The 18,661-nt window shown below is 37.9% G+C and overlaps 2 protein-coding genes across 2 annotated transcripts; both read left to right on the top strand.

The window, feature by feature from the left end:
• The first annotated feature begins 4,770 nt into the window (after positions 1 to 4,770).
• Positions 4,771 to 6,820, top strand: eloca (elongin C paralog a). Its single transcript, XM_041066290.1, has 4 exons — positions 4,771 to 4,878; positions 5,362 to 5,389; positions 5,661 to 5,804; positions 6,343 to 6,820. Exons 2-4 carry the CDS (start codon positions 5,386 to 5,388, stop codon positions 6,531 to 6,533), a joined length of 339 nt encoding a protein of 112 aa, XP_040922224.1. The 5' UTR covers positions 4,771 to 4,878; positions 5,362 to 5,385; the 3' UTR covers positions 6,534 to 6,820.
• A 1,641-nt stretch (positions 6,821 to 8,461) lies between these two features.
• On the top strand, positions 8,462 to 17,247 carry ube2wb (ubiquitin conjugating enzyme E2 Wb). Its single transcript, XM_041066147.1, has 6 exons — positions 8,462 to 8,500; positions 9,432 to 9,523; positions 12,428 to 12,530; positions 14,820 to 14,975; positions 15,086 to 15,161; positions 15,282 to 17,247. The coding sequence occupies exons 1-6, from the start codon at positions 8,486 to 8,488 to the stop codon at positions 15,293 to 15,295; spliced, it is 456 nt and encodes a 151-aa protein (XP_040922081.1). The 5' UTR covers positions 8,462 to 8,485; the 3' UTR covers positions 15,296 to 17,247.
• The last annotated feature ends 1,414 nt before the right edge of the window (positions 17,248 to 18,661 follow it).

Raw genomic sequence — 18,661 nt, 5'->3', positions numbered from 1 at the left:
CACTAAACAAGATTTGGTTGCACATCAGCCCCGGACAAATATAAACCAAAACCTTATAAGTGTATCCTACCTTCTTAGAGGCCATTTAACAAATTCCATTGACAGCTATCATTTTGATCAAGGAGAAGAATTTACAATAATTTTGTTCATATTCAGCAAAAGTGTCAATGTGCCATCAACTGTAGAGGGAACAGAGTCCATTTGAACTCACTTCAGGAGGACTGTGGGCTATAGCAGAACAGCAAATGCTGACGTGTATTTGACATGTATTTAATTTTGGTTGCGCTGGACCTTGATCTGTTAAAAGGTTCCCACTTGCCATCTGATGAACTTACCAGTCACTTAATATTGTTTTTCAAGTTCCCACAGCTACCAAAAATGATTTTCCCAGAAGAAAAAAAGTCAAATTTAGAAATGCATTACGGAGAACCACAGGTGTCACGGAAATGGTTATTAAGCATCTCGTTAATTCAGATGTAATTGGGCAATAAAAACAGGAATTGAAAAAATTATTTTTACAAATGAGATGAGGTGTACAGTCTAGGTGTACAATGTAGTGCCAAAAATATTCTTATCCTTTTCAGCCAACCTAGATAAATAAGGAAAAGTGATTAGTTGGTGACACTTTGTTTGCCCTTTATTCAGCATTTTAAAGTAGTTTATAAACAGATATATGGCTTTTTGTTTGTATTTGTAACAACTATATCCCTCCCTTTAAAATTCAGCCTATGAAGCACCTGTAACTGGTGTATATGCTTCATAACATAACATAACATAACATAGTTGTAATCATACATAATGAATTGTCTTCCTAAGTTTTAAACCCAACAGTATTTTTATTTGCTTAATGCTTTATACTATTTATACAAAAATACTTTATAACACAGTGTTTTTACTGGGTGTAAAAATATATAATTACACATGATTAAAGCTAAGTTATACATTGTCATCATTTAATAGCTGTAGATGTATCGTAGGAGTCATAATTGTTTGCAAATACATTAATAACACATTCCTTATTCATATAATTGGATGTAAAGCATTGAGTGTGTAAGTATACCTTAATAAGTGGGGTATACCTTAATAAGTACTTTAGCAACTCATCTAGATTTGTTGGTGCTTGTTTTGATTAAGAATAAATGAACAACAATTTTGAGAATAATGTTGTGCTATCTGCAGTGTGTCTGTGAGGATTCGCTTGGACGTAGAGCATAGACATCTTGAGTCTGGCATCTGTCCACTAAGATGAAAGCAAGAGTTTTTCATGTGTATATTTAACTTCCCTCTCTGGGACCAAGCCTCCACCTTCTGTCTAAAATGCAGCTTGCTTGTGTTTCTAAAATTGGATTAAGGCTAGTAAGCAGTGAGGGGATATCAGTGGCCAGCGTTTTTCAAAACTGTTGCTAAGACATCAGTATTAAGCAGATCCCCTTTCCATGCCTTGCATAGCTAGCTTAGCTTAGCATCACTTCGTCTGTTCTATTTACACAAACAAAACTCAGTTATAAAACCATAAACCTATCACTCTATCATCTAAAGTAAACTATTATCTGTGTATTATCATTTAAACATGCACGCACTTTCTTTTTTTGGCATGTGCTAATCCTCCCAGTTTTTTTGCAGGCACACACGTGGACGACTAAAAAAACTATTCACTTATATGCTGTATAAGCACCATAAGACTTTTCATGTTTGATTTATCTAGTGACATGAATTTTGATGGTTTTGAAGGTTTTATCATAGCGGTCTGTAGGGTGAGTCATTATAGTTCAGACAAGCAAGACCTCAACTCAGTGCAACAGCCTCAGGCTATTGAAAGTAAATGGTTGCCACATCCACTTATCTGCATGTTATGCCATTTGAAGCTTTCATCGTGTGCATAGTAACGGCAACAAATTTACATTGTTTTGCAGAAACAAGCAAGAACATCTTCTAAGGGACTTTTCAGATCATTTGGAAGATGTTATTTTTCCTGTGCCTTATTCTCTGCTCATCACTGGGTAGTGAGCAAACCACTTAATGGTTGCATTAGTTGGTGGTTTTGAATCATCACTGCATCGCAGGATATGCTGTTAATGACTGGAACAGAATAGTATTTCTTCAGTGACTCAGAGTGCATTGTATTACCACTTTCACAACAGTAATTTTCCAAAACACTTTGATAAAATAGATAAGTCTGTCACTATTTCTCTATGACACACTTGTTTGACAAACTCTCTGCTACCTGCACATCTATTTATCCAAGGAACACCTGATAAAGAGGCTCCACCATTGTTTTGGGGCACAAAAGGATATTAGATTACACAATGAAGTCTAATATGTCTTTTTTTGCACACGATGACACATTATGTCTGTCACAGATTTTTTCTTGTTGAGGATGTTATATGAACCAGATCCCAAATACAAAGAAATTTCTTCATTGAAATACATATATTATGTTGTTAGTTTATTTTAACAGTATTAAGTGTAAAAAAAAAATTGTAATTGTATCTTACATCCATGGTTTATGACATGTCATAGGTTGCTAATACTCCTCTCCAGCAGTGGTACATGAGATTAGGACCAACATAAGAATTGCAGGGCACTGTGGCTTGCTGCGGGCAAAAGGGACAGTATCCTCAAATTCATTGTGACAAGCCTTACCCTCTTTAAGAGAAGAATTGCCCAAAGACATTCCTCCCCCATCTTTCCCTATCATGACTAAAATTCTGACCTGGTTTCATTCAGGATTCCTTTAATAAAGCCATTGTACTGTTCATAAATGATCCTGTGTGTTGACATTTGACTGACTGTGGTTTTGAAATTGGTGGTATTAAGTAGTGCGAATTGTGGTATTTTGATCAAATTATTGTGAGGAACAGTCTAGTTAATCTATCATACAATACACACCTTTACACAACTTTTTAACTTTAACGATTAGGAAAATGTGGGGGAATGTTTAAATCATTTATGAATCAAGTGAACATGGCTCTATCTGCACATTTGCTATTCTTTAAGAGTGTACATCATGCTGACTGTGGCACATTTTAATGTCCAAAATGTCAAACAAACACAAACATTTAATTACACAAACAAGCATAAAGATGGACGAGAGCCTTTTCTAGCAAGTTAACTGCATCCCACCAATACCACAATAGCCTGTGTAAGTGTGTGCAAGAAAGTGCGATCTGAGAAAGTATATAGTCAGTGTGCTAAAGGGGTGGATGATATCACTTGGCATGAAAAGAGTGTTTGCATATATTGTGTGTGCATGTGTGTGTTAAGGAAGCCCTGTTCTAAGGGCCCACAGCAGCCTCCCCAAAATAGAGCTGAGAGCAGCTGCAGCGGGGTGGGTCGTATCAGAGGGACATCAAAGCGGCTGCCGCCACCCGCCTGCTCTGATCATGAGCACTAATGGTGTAATGGGGGACTGGAAGGTCAGTGATTGTTTTTGGTTGAGTGTGTGAGTGTGTGTAAGTGTGTATGTGTGAGAGTCAACAGGCAACACAGGCCGTCAACAGGCAGGGGGCTACTAGAACTTTCTGGAACACAAACTGACAGCATCGCTAAACCTGGTATTACTGTAAGAAACATACCAGGTCAGGTGTCACCCCTGCAGAAGTCACCAATGACATCTGAGGCTACAATGACCACAGCCACTTGAACAAAACTGGCTAGAGCAGTCTGAGAAAATGGTCTCCTTTGTCCCACCTGTGAATCAGTTGTGGATTCCTAACATCATTGTGTAAAGGACAAAAAGTTAAAATAATAATAAATAAATTAATAAAATACACTAAAATAAAAACTTTACCCTTTTCCATAAGGAGCTTTACATTCTTTTACCTAGGGGCCAAACAACACAATTTACAGGCATGCTCAGGAATCTGTTCTTAGTGTCACAGCTCAGATAACTCTGCGTCCACTTGGTGGCCTCAGATTTCAACAGTCATCACTTTTCCTTCATGAAAGAACTCCAGGCAGGATCAGGGCAAAGTCACATTCTGAACCTGACCGTGACTACAGTATGTCCCTGATCTCTGATGGACACCCCTTTACCTGTTAAAAGAGACTTTATGAGCGCTAAGGGTTTGTTGTTGATTTAAAAAAAAAAAAAAATCATAATCTTAATAATCTAGTTTAGAAAATGTGGGTTTTTTTTAGATGGCCCTGCAAGGTAGGTACTCATATAAATGTTCCTCCATACTTTTGAAGTCAAAATTAATGCCATGCTTAATTGACTGTTTTTTACAGACTTGAGTTTGGAAAATATAAGATGGTGCAGAGTGCATGCCTTCTCTCTCTCTCTCTCTCATTCTCTCTAGAATCCAAGTTTATGGGCCTGCAAAATGTCTCTGTCATGTCCAATCAGCACCTGTTCTCTCTCATCACAGACAGTGGAGACAGTCAGGGAGGTTAAACCATAACACAGGCGCCCTCTATAGGCTTAATGGGACAATGTCATCTAAAAGAAAGAAAATCTGTGCAAATTTGACGTCAGCTCTTTATTAAAAAAAACCCTCATCCAATGGAAACTTAACATATAGTGTTATTTATGTTGGACAACGAAGAGGTAAATACTAAATATTCAGAAATTCCCACTTTACCCAATATTTATTCACTTAAGCATTTTGTGATGGCAACAGATGTTATTTTATAAAAACGTTTTTGTATCATTGGAAAATTGAAGAGGGACGTCTACAAAAAACATTAAACCGAATTTTGATCAATAGCAACAAACTGTACATAATACAGTGAAGAGGAACGCCCCTCCTCGAATGTAATTCTACGGAAGACATTTATCACGGACGGGTGTTCATACAGATTGGTTCCGGGTATTAGCAGTGTAGGGGCTAACGTTAGCTGAAGCGCAATCTCCACTCCGCCTTCTTCGACAGAGTGGTAAGAAACAATGTTGTGTTCCTGCTACACGGTGTTATATGTTAGAGTGTTTCGGACTCAGTGTCCGTTATGAGCTTTAAACTCTAAACAACCAATAGAAGAAATAACATCGTTTGTTTAGCAAGGCGTTAGCTCGCTAGCCGACACAAGCTAACGCTGACGGCTGCGTAATAACTTAAAACAGTTTGGACGGCGAAAGAAATGACCACAACTTTTGTGTAATTTCAGTTGGATTATAGCCGAGAACTTACAGTTGTACTTATTCAGATAGCCACCTTATGTTAGTTATTTATGTTATTTATTTGTTTGATCCAGCGTAACGCTGATGACACACGAATGATGTCAAGAATTCACTAGAAAATTGAAGGCTCTGGCTAACGGTAACCTTAACACAGGCCTGAATGATTTATGCTACAGTCAGTGTCCTTGGCTGTTTTTATGTTGTTTATCAGAGGGTAATTCCTTTTTGATTTTCTCTTCCAGGATTAACAGAAATTCCGGAACAGGATGGGTGAGTGATTAAGTCACCAATATATTCTCATGGATCTTTCCAGAAATTCATAATGTTGCTTGCCAATTCACAAAATGTATGTTCATAGAAGAGTAGATATGTATGTGTACTCATACACACAGATCTCAATTGTTAACGCATCTCTTCAATAATAAAATGTCTTGCTATTCTCCAAAATCACTATTGTTATGACAGTTGGTCAAATGCATGTGCGGTACTGAGACATTTGGCTCACACCTGTTTGAGATGGTCAGTTTCTGTTTCTTCACAGATGGTGAAGAAAGAACCTACGGTGGCTGTGAAGGGCCAGATGCCATGTATGTGAAGTTGATCTCTTCAGATGGCCATGAATTCATTGTGAAAAGAGAGCATGCCTTGACATCTGGGACTATCAAAGCCATGTTGAGCGGGCCAGGTGAGGATTCAGGCAAATTATTTTACATATTAAAAATAAGCAGTTTTCTTTTCCTAATTTAACTGCTCATTTCAGTGTTCTTTGTGTTAACAGTAGCTACACTACTGGTCCACATAGCATTAAACAAAGTGTAAGGTGGCATAGAAAATGTATATATTGGTGATGCTTTACTTGCCTACTTAGACTAGTAAGAGCCTGATTGTGCTAGTTTAAGATCATAGTTAAGGTATTGGTGTTTAATTTTGCCTGTCCACTTGGTGGCACTATGCTACCTCCATGCAATTAAACAAAGCCTCCATATCCAATTAAACATGGATTATAGAACTTTATTATCCATGAAGTTTTCTTGTCTTTCATTGATACCTACCATGGTCTTATATTTTTATATTAGTTGGTAACATCTGTCAGTATTCTGTTTAATAGCTACTTCAAGGACAGGTTATTCAAAGGCGTATTCATAAATTGTATGATTTAAACAAATTGTATCTGTGTTTTGTTATTTCTTCTCATCACACCCATTGTAACCCGTCATCTGCAGGTCAATTTGCTGAGAACGAAACCAATGAAGTGAACTTCAGGGAGATTCCATCTCATGTCTTGTCCAAAGTCTGCATGTATTTCACCTACAAGGTCCGTTACACCAACAGCTCCACAGAAATACCTGAATTCCCCATTGCTCCAGAAATCGCACTGGAACTGCTCATGGCTGCAAACTTCTTGGATTGCTAAAGTTACGAAGATAATGTAGAACCTTAAACATTTTTAGATTTTTTTTTTTGAATATTTAACTTGTTTTGCTCTGTATACCACATGAAACATGAATGACAATATCACCATGAGATTTTTTTGTTTGCCCCTGGTTTTCTATCTTAATTTTATTAGTATTAAAGGATTTCATTTTAATATAATACATTGATATGGCAGGTTGAATCCCTTTCCCAAGAATGTGATAAATGTGCCCCCAGCCCAAGAAATCTTTCTTCACCTATCTACCTGAATAAAGACTTGTTCGGTGAGCATGTTGTTGCCAGTCACTACCTTGTTCCATATGAGGTACATCTGCCTTTAAATACTACCTTCACAAAAAAAAAGACTGCTTCATACTTTGTTTATATTTGGTCTTGCTCATGTAAAACATTACAAATTTTAAAGGCCACAAAACAGTTAAACATTAGTGGTTAAATGTAAAAACTGTTGTTCTTTATTCTCACCTGATAGAGATGGTTCAGAGATGAGATGGAAGATGCATTAAATTCTCTAAGATGTTACAACAGTTAGGAAATCAATGTTTTTTTTTTTTGACGTGATTAAAAATTTAAAAATGTATTTCTCTATAAACCCTGTATCATTTTTAATAGAAGAACCACGATGGTTGATATTTTCATTGTGAGAGGAAATAATAGTGTATTGACACTCTGATTAGTGCAGGTTCTTATGCTTGTGTTGTGCAAAGTAAATGCCAGCTGAGCAAAATAGATTTTTGAAAACTGTCAATGATTTAATTCAGCGTGAACTTTTGAGGTCACACATGGAACATATGCATGGCAGGATTTGTTTTGTGGTTGCGCTCTGTGAACCACTGATGAGTCAGCTAGTAAAAGAAGTTTCTGATTTTCCTAGAAGGTGGCTACACCATGACTCCATTAACTTTTAATTACTTAGGGCTGATGAGGGGCTTATATGTTACAATTTATGGAAGAAAATGTGGATAGTATAATATTTCAGGTGTGCTGTTTTCTGACTTAGCATAAGAAAAAGTGAAAGTACTGACTTTGACCATGCAAATAAGGCATAAGACAAGCTGATGGACATGATCTCATAATTCTAAATAAATGCTGTTGCTTCAAACCTATATGCAGTATATGGCCTTAAGCATTTGTCAGCAAATTTTCAGTGTGGTTATAGATTACTGCATGATATCATAATGCAAATCCTTTTAAAGTGAACATTAAGAGTGTGTTTTGAGCTATTATCTGGCTAATGTGTCAGCCATATCAGGTGGAAGTTCATATCACTTCTCAGTTAACAGTGGGTACAGAGTGAAGGGTTTAGTTTTTTCCAGGAAACCTTAGGAGGCTTAGTCAAATTACTATAAATATTCTGAACTTTGCTGACACAGATAAATGAATAGGGAATGAACGGGTACCAGGTTTTAAACGTGATACTTTTATGATTTTTGAAGATTAGAGCTGGGGCCTTTGTTGAAGGTAATAAAACTGAGCTGTAGAATACGGATTAAGGTAAGAAAACAGGTTACTACTCAAATGTTGTAAAATATGTTTTTTAAATATTAAATAATGGATTTACTAATGTGTTTTGATTAGTGTTAAAGTAAGAATCTTCCTAATGTGATAACATTTTAATGACTAAAAGACAAATCTGAAAGAGAAGTATTTGATTGCATCAGGGATGGTGGGCAGGACATCCCTCATTGACCCTCCCTAATGTCCTATGCAATCTTTTTTTTTTTTAATTATTATTTTTATTTTATGAAATAGAATTGTAGAAATGGTAAAAACCTGTCCGTTAACGACTTAAAATGACCGTGGTGTGACCTGGGTCCTGGCTGTGATGGTGCACGTCAGTGGATTGTTTTCTTCTGTCAAAAACAACTTTTCCTCTCACGTGACTCCCTGACGTACAGTCCTCCACTCTGCGCTGATGCAGGGGGGGGTTCCATCATGGCGTCGATGCAGGTAAGAATATAATTGACAGCGATCGCATATTTACAATTTACCTGACCTTCACTCCAGTGTTTCCTGGTAGTTTATTGACCATTTTATCTGCGTACATGTATTTGTTCGAATCAGCGATTACATTAAAGTGGAGGCGATGACATTTGTCCTAAACTGTTCAGGTTTAGCGCTTGGTCTTAGCTAGCAACACAACTAGCCCATCATCATCAACAGCACTAAGTCAAAGCTAGCATAGAAACCAGCTTCCTGGATATATATTTTGAATTGATTACAAATATGTACACACAGATGTTGTATGTTTTTTTTTCGCAGCAACACATGCGTGATAACTCAAAGAATAAGATGTTATGAATTGAAATTATTGTTGTTTTTTTTTAATGGTGTTGTGGCTGCTATTTGGCTGACGTTAACGTTAGCTTGCTGTCGAGACAGTGCGCAGATTGAGCAGTTGCTTGTTTCCTCCTAAGATGAACAGGTGCATCGGTTTCACGAGAAAGCTGTGTTGAATCGAGTGAGATTTGACTTGTCGGAAAACCCACAAAGCCAACTTCATGACAAATGAACTGGAATTGCTGCTTATATTTAACGCTTATCGTTTTATCGGTCACAAATCGTTTGTTTTATATACAAGGTGAACGAGTTAAATCAGTCAGGGTGAAGTTTTGCTTTAACTACATTAACACTTGGAGTTACAGGTCGTTAGCTATAATCGTGCATCTTTAAATTATATGCACAAGCATGATTTTTGTTTGTTGTGGTTTGATTATGAATATATTTTTAAAAAGAGTGAACTTGTGGGTAAAATGTTCAGTATTGGAATTTGTTTTTATTTTATTTGCCTCTGCTGTTTCTTTGTCATGGTTTATATATTCTCATGATGCTATATTTCAACATTTTTGAGGCAGAAACATAAACATATTCTCTCCAACAGAAAAGGCTACAAAAGGAATTATTAGCCCTGCAAAATGATCCACCCCCAGGAATGACACTCAATGAAAAAAGCGTACAGAACACCATTACACAGTAAGTGTTTTTTTTTTTTTATTTCATCTGATTCATGTGTTCCAGCTTGACAGCATTTTCTAACAGTAAACAACAGAACACTATCACGTACACTTACAGTAGTCTTAGGAGAAGCTTTGTATCTATGAATAAATACAAATCCCATGTGGCTGTGTGAAAATGACCTGTTTCATTACAGGACAGTGTGATTAACATTAAGGTAACTGTTGCAGTATTAGTGGCTGGAGGTATTAAGACACAAAGCTCTTGTAGCTTCAGTCGTGAGTGGTGAGGAGGAATTGGGGTCATTCCAGTGACTGGCAGCTCTGGCCCCTCAGTAGAGTGTCTCTAATGCACAGTGTCACTATTCATCCTTATAAAATATTTAATGGTTGGCATGCAGGAGTTGGGCTAGGGTAGCAAGGAACAGAGGCTGCTTAGCTGACCTTTCTGTCGGGGTGTCTTGGTGTTCCCTGAAACGCCCCTGAATACGGTTGCAGTGTGAATCAAATTGTGTCTGATAAGCAGTAAGGATGAGGAGTGTCCTGTAAATGGATTCGAGACAAATTTCTGGCTGACATTCAAACGTCTTTCAGCTGCAGTCTTGCAGCATTGACTTTAAAAGTTACTACTTTGTTGTGCTGGTTAGAGTATCTTCTGGCATCATTGCTCGGCACTTCTTATGTCTTAAAGAGACAATATATGTTTTGGTGCTTGTGGTTGGTTTAAGACAATTTTGTAGAAGTGAAAGACCAATTGTGTCGGTACCTCTCTCATTAGGTAACAACTGTCAGGTTAGACTGAATGAATGTTGTGTGTTTTGCGTAACTGACAAGTCTTCCAACCAGTTCTGCTGGCTCCAGCATCCTAAGTTTGTGATGGTATGTATGGGCGTGCCTTTTTGTCTCAAGTCAGATGTGGAAAGGTCTCTTCACCCTGGGTCAGCTTTCTGTCACAGTGATTGACAGCAGTGGGGATTTGTGCTTTTTATCACGCATGTCTTAATGTAGAAAGTTACAAATAGTCTGTTCCTTCTTGACATTCAAGCTGACCTTCTCCAAACAAGGAAAAAAAAACTCACTGGTGACAATGCTATGTATATGATGGTGATAAGGTGACCCCATGTTTTTGGTATTATAGTTTTTGTTTATATGGTACACTCTGTCCCTTGGTGCTGTATCATTTGATTACAGTGTCTTTCAGTTGACTGTGTTTATGTGTGTACACAGTTATGGCTTACCTCCGTCTGCCATAGCAAATAAGGATACTGCTGCTTTAAAAGAAGTAAAAGAGTCTCTCATGTTTACTCAGTTTGTTCTTTTCCCCCACTTTTACTAAATGGCTCAGTGTTATTTTTGTTGACTGGATCATATAATCACCATGCTATTGGGAATTTGAGCAAGTTGAGTCTCATGTCCTTGGAGTCCTTGCCTGTGTTCAGCGTGGGTTGCATCAGGTGTAACTCAGCATCACGCACAATGATACTGCCTCCTTCTAAGCTTTACTTCCTGGAGGAAAATAGAGCTCCTTTCAGACACTCTGACCATTTAAGTTTTAAAGAGGGCTGACCTTGTATGTAGGCCTAAATGATCACGTGCCCCAGGCTAGATTGGGGAGAGACACAAGGCTATAAACCCGAACAACAGCCACAAGTCTCTTTAGCGTCCTATCTGCATTGCTTGCCTGGAAGAAATTAGGTCAGAGATTGTGATGCTGCCATCAGTGTTCCTTTTTCTTCTCCTCTGAGGTTTCTGTTGTGAGCAGGCAATCCCCATAAATGTTCTGCTCGGGACTTAAAAATTTGGCTTGTCGGCCACTGACTTGTGGCTACAATGAGAGAGTAGACTGTCCTTCATCCCAAAACACAGCACCAAGCCCCCTGTGTTTGCAGGCATCTGCCAGTATGAGCAAGACATTAAATCCCTTGCAGCTCAGTCAGCACAGTACTGTAGCCTGGCTACAGAAGCGAAAATAGATTTTGTCCACTGGATCAATAGAGTATCACATTATTACTAAACCACTGTCATAACCCCACTGAATATTGAATGTCGCTGGAATGAGTCAGACTAAAAGCTTTTGATTACACACTTACTGCAGCATTGGCAGCTCATATTTTGTATGATTCTTTTTTAATGGTAATGAGATGTGATCTGTTCAAGTCTTTCTGCTCATGTTCCTCACAAATCTACTCCAGAGTGACGAGATAGAAGGTAGAGCATGCTATTAATCTAATTAGGTCGTTAATCATTCTTGTTAATCTATCAGCAGCATGAAACAAAAAAGTACAGCTGAGGCTGATCAGGATGTCGTTTGTTTAGCAGCTCTTTGGTCATAAACCAGAGTATTGAACTTGAAAGTTATAGAGACATTTCACAAACAAAAAAAAAAAAAAAGTCACCCTGTTGGTAGCGCTAAAGGAAAAGTCAGGCTCTCACCAACATCAGAATACATCAGACTCTGGGGACCGAATGTCTGTACAAAATTTCATGGCATTCCAACCAACTGTCATTGAGGTATTTTAGACAGACAAACATTGCCATCCCTGAAGCAATGTTGCTCACATGGCTAAAAAAAATAAACAACTGTGGACTGAGCTCAAAAGCTCAGTATGGTTTGCTGTTAAAGGAAGTGTCAATCTGATATTGTGACACGAGGAATTTACTTCTGATGTTACTTGCTCCATTATCTTAAAAATGACATTTTGCATCAGATCAACCTTAAAGTTGTCTCAGGGTGTATAAAATAAAATCACAATACCAATCAGCCTAATCTAAAAACTGAAAACCTCTTAAAAACCCAGTTTATAGCTAAGGGAGCTGTCAATAGTGGTTGTTGGTTAAGTGTTGGTGATCAGAATCAGTAACATTTAAATAAACAATGTTTAAGTCAGATCTTTCACATTTTAATATTGTGCTTTACCTTTAGGTGGATTGTAGACATGGAGGGAGCACCTGGCACACTGTATGAAGGAGAGAAATTCCAGCTGCTGTTCAAATTTAGTAGTCGATATCCTTTTGATTCACCTCAGGTAAGCCGGCGTTGCTGTGCAACCATCTGTGTGTGTTTGTGTGTGGTTGTGCTTTGTCCTTTTCTCATGTTGAATACACAATATAAATTCTATTCATTTAAAATCTTGTCTGGAGGAAATAGAAAGTCCTGCCTGCTTCTGCCACAATGCTCAATGTTGTCAGACAATGCTAAATCACTATACTAGGTTTTAGCATTTAGCTAAATCCTCAGTTATGTGTGAAGAATCACAAAGCCACTATTTAACAAAAGTTTGATAGCGATAGCCACCATAAGCTGTTCGTCATACCAGACTGAGGACAGCTGTAGCAACAAAGCACCTGTGTGCACTGAACTGAGCAAGAGTGTGCTCTCAAGAATTTAACTTTACATTTCTAAGGGGAAGAATGTTTCTCTCAAAAGTTACATGTCCTCGCTTTAATGTTCAGCATCGAACTGCTCAGCACCAGTTTGATCAGAGAGTGAAATTCACGAGAGTGGTTCCCAACGCACATGCTCACGCTACAGGTTTTATGGTAAAGTGTACAGAGGTTCCACTTTGCACACAAAATCAAAAACTGAAGACTGAAGATGCCTCGAATATTCTCACAAATCCCACTGCCTCTGCAGTTGTTTGTGGAACTAACTCTCAGCTTGGAAACACCGGAGCCAGGAATCACTGACAGAGGCACCAGTACTGAGCTGCCACTGAGGCCATGTTTGAAGGGATTAGTTTAACTCAACAATCTTGTTTCACTCATCAGGAGCCTTCATGCCTAAAAATAGAGAATGAGGCGGTGTAGACAAAATTAGATAAACTCAGCAACTTAACTGCCATCCTCTCAAATGGGAAGGACAGGCTGTCAAAGTGGTCCTCTGCTGGACTCCTCTTGGGGGGCCCACAAGGGAATTTTGGTGTTAACTGCTGCAGTGCATTACTGGCTGTGTGGGGGGCTTAAGAGTTAATTCTGTATTGCACAAATGTGTAGTTCTGAGAACATGTGTGCACTGCATTTTGGAAGACGCTAATTATTGTCTCAGTCTCAGTTAATAACATTTGTGTTAACAGCTTGTGGGTTACATTTCTGTTAGGGTTAGACTAATAATTGATTTGGTTTTGGGTATATTCCTGGCTATTGGCAGTATAGTTTTCTTACATGGTGAGCAAGGCTGTGCGCGTTGTAGCTAGCCATTATTTACACATTAAGGCAAATAAAGCCACATGCAGCGCTGAGTTTTGATTGCAAAGCTGTCTCGCTTGTATGAATAAGACTAGAGCTGCAGATAATGATGATGTCTGATATCAATTAATCTGCTGGTTATTATAATAACGAAAAAAAGTCAGTCAGTCAGTCTGCCCTGTAACGGGACGTCTTGAAATCTCCTGTTTTGTCTGATCCACTATATCACCACCGTGATATAAAACACAGATAAGCAGAAAAGCCTAACAACTGAGAAGGTCTAAGGCTCCTTGCTTGGAAAAAGTGAAAATATGGAAGCACGAATCAACAAAAACAGCACAGATATGGATCCAAACATAAGAGTAACTGTAATATAACATTAAGATTATGCCTGCTTGCACAAAGCTACTACTCAGATCACCGAGCTTTGTGTTTGTCAGGCATTTCAGTAAAAATTGTACCTTTCTGCAAGCAAAGAGCTTTCATTTGTCCTGATGTTTTGAGTGTAGTGCCAGCTTCAGTCTCTGCTCCTATCTGTAACACTCATCCCTCCCCCTTCCATCCCTGTGAAGTCAAGCCTGCACTCTCCTGTGAGGCCATGTCTGGTGCCAGACTGCCTCAACCCACTGTTACCCTTCACTACCCTCTTTACCCACTTCCCCTTCTCTCTACTTTAGCACTATAATCTTGAGTTCCTCTCCTCTCATCACATTTACTGTATCTTTTGGGTTAGCCCCGAGTCTTGTTCCCTTTTAATGGGTGATATCCTTACATAGCAAATATCCTTTTTATCAAACATGTCTCCTCTCTTAGTCTCTCGTTTTCTCCTCCCCTCTCTCACCCCATCCCGGCCCCCTCTGTCCTAATCTCAGAGCCCCATGATGCTGTAGAGTGCTAAGCCTGAGCTTATACAGCAGTTTTAATGAAAAAAGTCTCAACTTTTTCCCTACCAGTAGTCTCCCAGTTTTTATCTTTGACCACCAAAATGGTCTCAGCTCAATGTAGAAGAAAAAAAATGGTCTTGTTTTTGTAGCATCAAACATTCCCCACATTTGTTTTAGGCTTATTATTATGACGACATATTCATTGACCTATCTGAAGGTTTTTTTTTCTTTGTTTCACTGTTGCAGGTAATGTTCACCGGAGAGAATATACCTGTCCACCCTCATGTGTATAGCAACGGTCACATCTGTCTATCTATTCTAACGGAAGATTGGTCGCCAGCCCTCTCAGTGCAATCAGTTTGTCTTAGCATTATCAGCATGTTGTCCAGCTGCAAAGAAAAGGTACGGAACCTGTGAAGGGGGGGAGGGGGGCGGGGGGATCAGTACAGCGATTCATGCAAATTATATGCTTGTTAAATGTTAAATCTAAATGCCTGTTTCTTTCTCCGCAGAGACGACCGCCTGATAATTCCTTTTATGTAAGAACGTGTAACAAAAATCCAAAGAAGACAAAATGGTGGTATCATGGTGAGTATTTTCCTTTGACTTTTTTTTCCTTTTTTTTTTTTGTTTGGGGGATACAAGTAAAAGTATTTGCTAGTTATTCAAAATATGATGCCATTAAAATTTTTTTTTTTGCCTTTACAGATGATACATGCTAATGTACAAACTTTGTAATAATCGTAGAAGAAAGAAGTCCTACTGACCTACATAAAGCACTTTTTAATCATTCAGTCTTTGAACTCTGACCTTTGACTGGAACAATGGACACCATGCGCTGGAGGCTCTTGACTGCATTTCCCTCGTGGGCAGATGGATGCATGTTTTAGTCGGTTTGTAATATAGAGAATGAAAATAATCGAACGTTTAGACGCACCCGAGAAGGATCGTTATTGACAAACACGTAGTAAAGCAGCGAGCAAGCAAGCAAGGTGGATTTGTAGTGAGATAATTATAATTCCTGTTTTAAGATTATTATTGTTACTTTTTTGTTTGTGTGTGGGTGCATTTTAAGGTCCTTGTGTTGTGCAATAAATAACTGATGGATGCATGCTTGGGCCTACAAAGAGAAATCCAAATCTAATCGTTTTCTGGAAGGGATCGGACCATCATAACCCCAAGAAAATGCTTCATCTGTTTTGTTTTGTTTCTTTTTTAATTATTATTATTATATGCACTGTGAAAGTATCTAGTTTGAAATGGCACTATTAGTACATTATTCCCAACTTGCAGTAGTACTGTAAGCAGTCCTCCACATATTTATCAGGTTAAAAGGTTTTAGTTTGTAACCACTGTATCAAGAGTACACGCAATTTTCTTCTTCATCTTCCAACTCGAGACCTGGTTGCAGTTCTTCCTGCTGTTGGACAGAATGTCGGTACAGGAATTAAAAGAGATAGATCGCTCAGTCAGCCGATGACCTCAGTGTGCATCTCCTCGCAAAGTTGGGCTGAACTCGTGTAGTGTTCACTAGTCCAGCCTTGAAGATGTGCAGCAGCCTCTCTTCCATTTAAAGAATGTCTATAAGAGAACATTGTCGCATGATCCGTTTTTATTTGTACCGTTAAGTTACTTTTTTTTTTTTTTTTTATCTCATGCTTTAATCTTCTAAAATGTTTGATTTTAAATGTTTTGAGGTTTTTTTTTTTAATCTTTTTCAACTAGCTGATACTTTGAAAAGGGGGGTTGTTTGGGTATGGGTCAGTACGTTTTTGATTTGATTTTTTTTTTTTCCTTTTTGTATTTGTTATTTAATTTAAATCTCCGTTTCATCTCCAGAACGGTAGTGAATGATGAAAAGGAGAGTCTTTCTAGAAGTTGTAAAGACGAAGCTTTTGTGATTCCCCCTGGTCAGAGTTTTGGCTCAGGTACTTTTTTCAATAAAGAGATCACCTCTAAAAAGATACCTATCAGATATTTTGAATTTAACTATATTTTCACCAAAAGAGACTGTTATGTTGTAAACTTATAACATGTCGGAAACTATTGTAAATAAGTCTTTAAATTGTTGGATGATGTGAAAGAAATTAGCAGAGGATGCATTTACTTTATAGCGGGATGATAATAGGAGTGCTTTATTTCATTGGAAGTTAGTCTGCATCTTTTGCTAATTAGGATGTGTACAGTCAGCCAACAAACATTACTGTTGGTTAAAACAAAAAAAAAAAAGTTTAGTAGTTTTACAGTGGGGGTGCATGCAATTTTAAACCCTACTTTTTCTTATTGGCATCAGACATTGTGACAACTTTTAGTCTTTCCATAACTTAGGTAATGGTTTATTGGATGGATATTACAAACTTCACATCCAGAGGCTCTTTTGTCATTTCAGACTGTAATCACTCCATTCCTGAAGACATGTTTATCGCCATCCAGTCAGAGATACTTGAATTTTCCATCTTGGGTTGTTTGTATTGCATTTGCTTTTTCCAGGGTTTTTAGCTGAGTTTCTTGAATGAACTTGAGTGAATGTGATGATACTCAAAACTGTAGATGAGATTACCACAGCACATTGCTATCTCGAAACTATTCTGATAACTTAAAGTCATCTATTTAACCAATGATTTATTAAAAAAAAAAAAAAAAAGATCACTAGCTTCAGTGTAATGGTCTCGCCTGCTGTGACTGTGGTGTGAGGAAAAGACGGTAGGACTGAAGTGATTGTGTAAATGCAGTCACAACAGCATTCGTGTGGGAACAAAAAGCCTTCACCCAGCTGGCGGTAGATCAGTAGAGATTTGAAAAACTTGCGAGTGCATACATTACAAGCGTTTGGATGTTACATGATTTTTTTGCTTTTCTTTTTCTTTTTTTTTTTTTTTTGTCCTTTTCAATGTGGTTTGAACTCTTAGCTTGCAGGTTGTTGTGAGTGATCAACACTAATGAGGGTGTGTTATTTATATTTGGAATTTGTTCTGGGATGTTTAAGCTCCATGTAATAGGTGCCTGTTCATTTTCATAATCAATAATAAAAGCAAAGATTCACTTTTATTCAACCTTGGTTTGCACAGTGTTTGAATAAGAAATGCTTCTTATTTCTGCAGCCTGTCTGAGCCTTTTATGAACATTATTCTGGCATACATTAAAACTAAAATTAAAAGGGGGTGTAGGATGATGACTGAGAATTTTTAGAAAGAAACTGCATATCTGACAGTGAACCACTTTACTCAATGGGTTTTACTGAAATGTTGGAAAAAATTCCAAATCAAATCTGTCTATAAACAGTAAAAACAGATCTTGTGCTTGTTCACTGAATCATCCTGTGTTTGCCAAAAGTATCCACAAATATGTACGAGGACATGCAAGTCACATAAAGGATGTCACATTTCATAGTGTAACAGAGAAAAGCTCATATTTTTTCACGGAAACTGCTGACAAGTCCATGTTTAGAAATGGTTAAATGATGAAAATCTGTTTGTATATATGCATCTTGTTGGCTAAGCTGGAAGAAGTTGTTCTTAATGAACATTCAGTTTTGAGTAGCACAGTCAGTTCCTGCTCTTACTGTGGTAAAAAAAAAATGTGAGGGATTCTTGTGATGTTTGTGAGATGTTAAAGACAGAGGAAGAAGTCAGTGTCTCACACAATGTACAGTATCTTATTTGTAAAGGACAGAATACTGGTCCATGTGTGCACCACAATAACTGAAGAAAAAGTGGTTTAGTGGCACCATCTATTGGTCACACTACAATAGTACTCTTGTCCAATTTAGCTGTGAGGATCCACAATTCACATTTTTACTTTTTGACTAATGACCCTAGAATTATCTCCAACTATTTTAAACCATCAGGAATATCCTGGATGTAGTTTCTTTTCCAGTGGTGTGTCATCAAATAAGATGCAATGGAGAGAAAGTTGTAGGTGTCTAACATGAACACCTGCCAGGTTAAAGCACCCTTGAGCAATGCATTAAATCAGCAGCAGAGAGTGCTGCTCTGTAGGTGTTAGCGTCCAATCCAACCTTTTAAGATAATTAACTGTAAAATCAAGTTCATTCCATGAAGAAGCCACCCTGAGAAAAAAACAGGCCA

This window comes from Toxotes jaculatrix, chromosome 20, assembly GCF_017976425.1.
Source record: "Toxotes jaculatrix isolate fToxJac2 chromosome 20, fToxJac2.pri, whole genome shotgun sequence".
In the NCBI taxonomy this organism is placed as follows: Eukaryota; Metazoa; Chordata; class Actinopteri; family Toxotidae; genus Toxotes; species Toxotes jaculatrix.
Note: the sequence above shows the minus strand (reverse complement) of the source record. Positions and strands in the feature narration are given on the sequence as shown.

What these genes read in the sequence shown, in the direction of transcription:
- ube2wb (XM_041066147.1), top strand. An exon ending in GTACAGAACACCATTACACA is followed by an intron (nt 9,524 to 12,427) that starts GTAAGTGTTTTT and finishes CTTTACCTTTAG; the next exon opens with GTGGATTGTAGACATGGAGG. An exon ending in ATCCTTTTGATTCACCTCAG is followed by an intron (nt 12,531 to 14,819) that starts GTAAGCCGGCGT and finishes TCACTGTTGCAG; the next exon opens with GTAATGTTCACCGGAGAGAA.
- eloca (XM_041066290.1), top strand. An exon ending in AGCCATGTTGAGCGGGCCAG is followed by an intron (nt 5,805 to 6,342) that starts GTGAGGATTCAG and finishes CGTCATCTGCAG; the next exon opens with GTCAATTTGCTGAGAACGAA.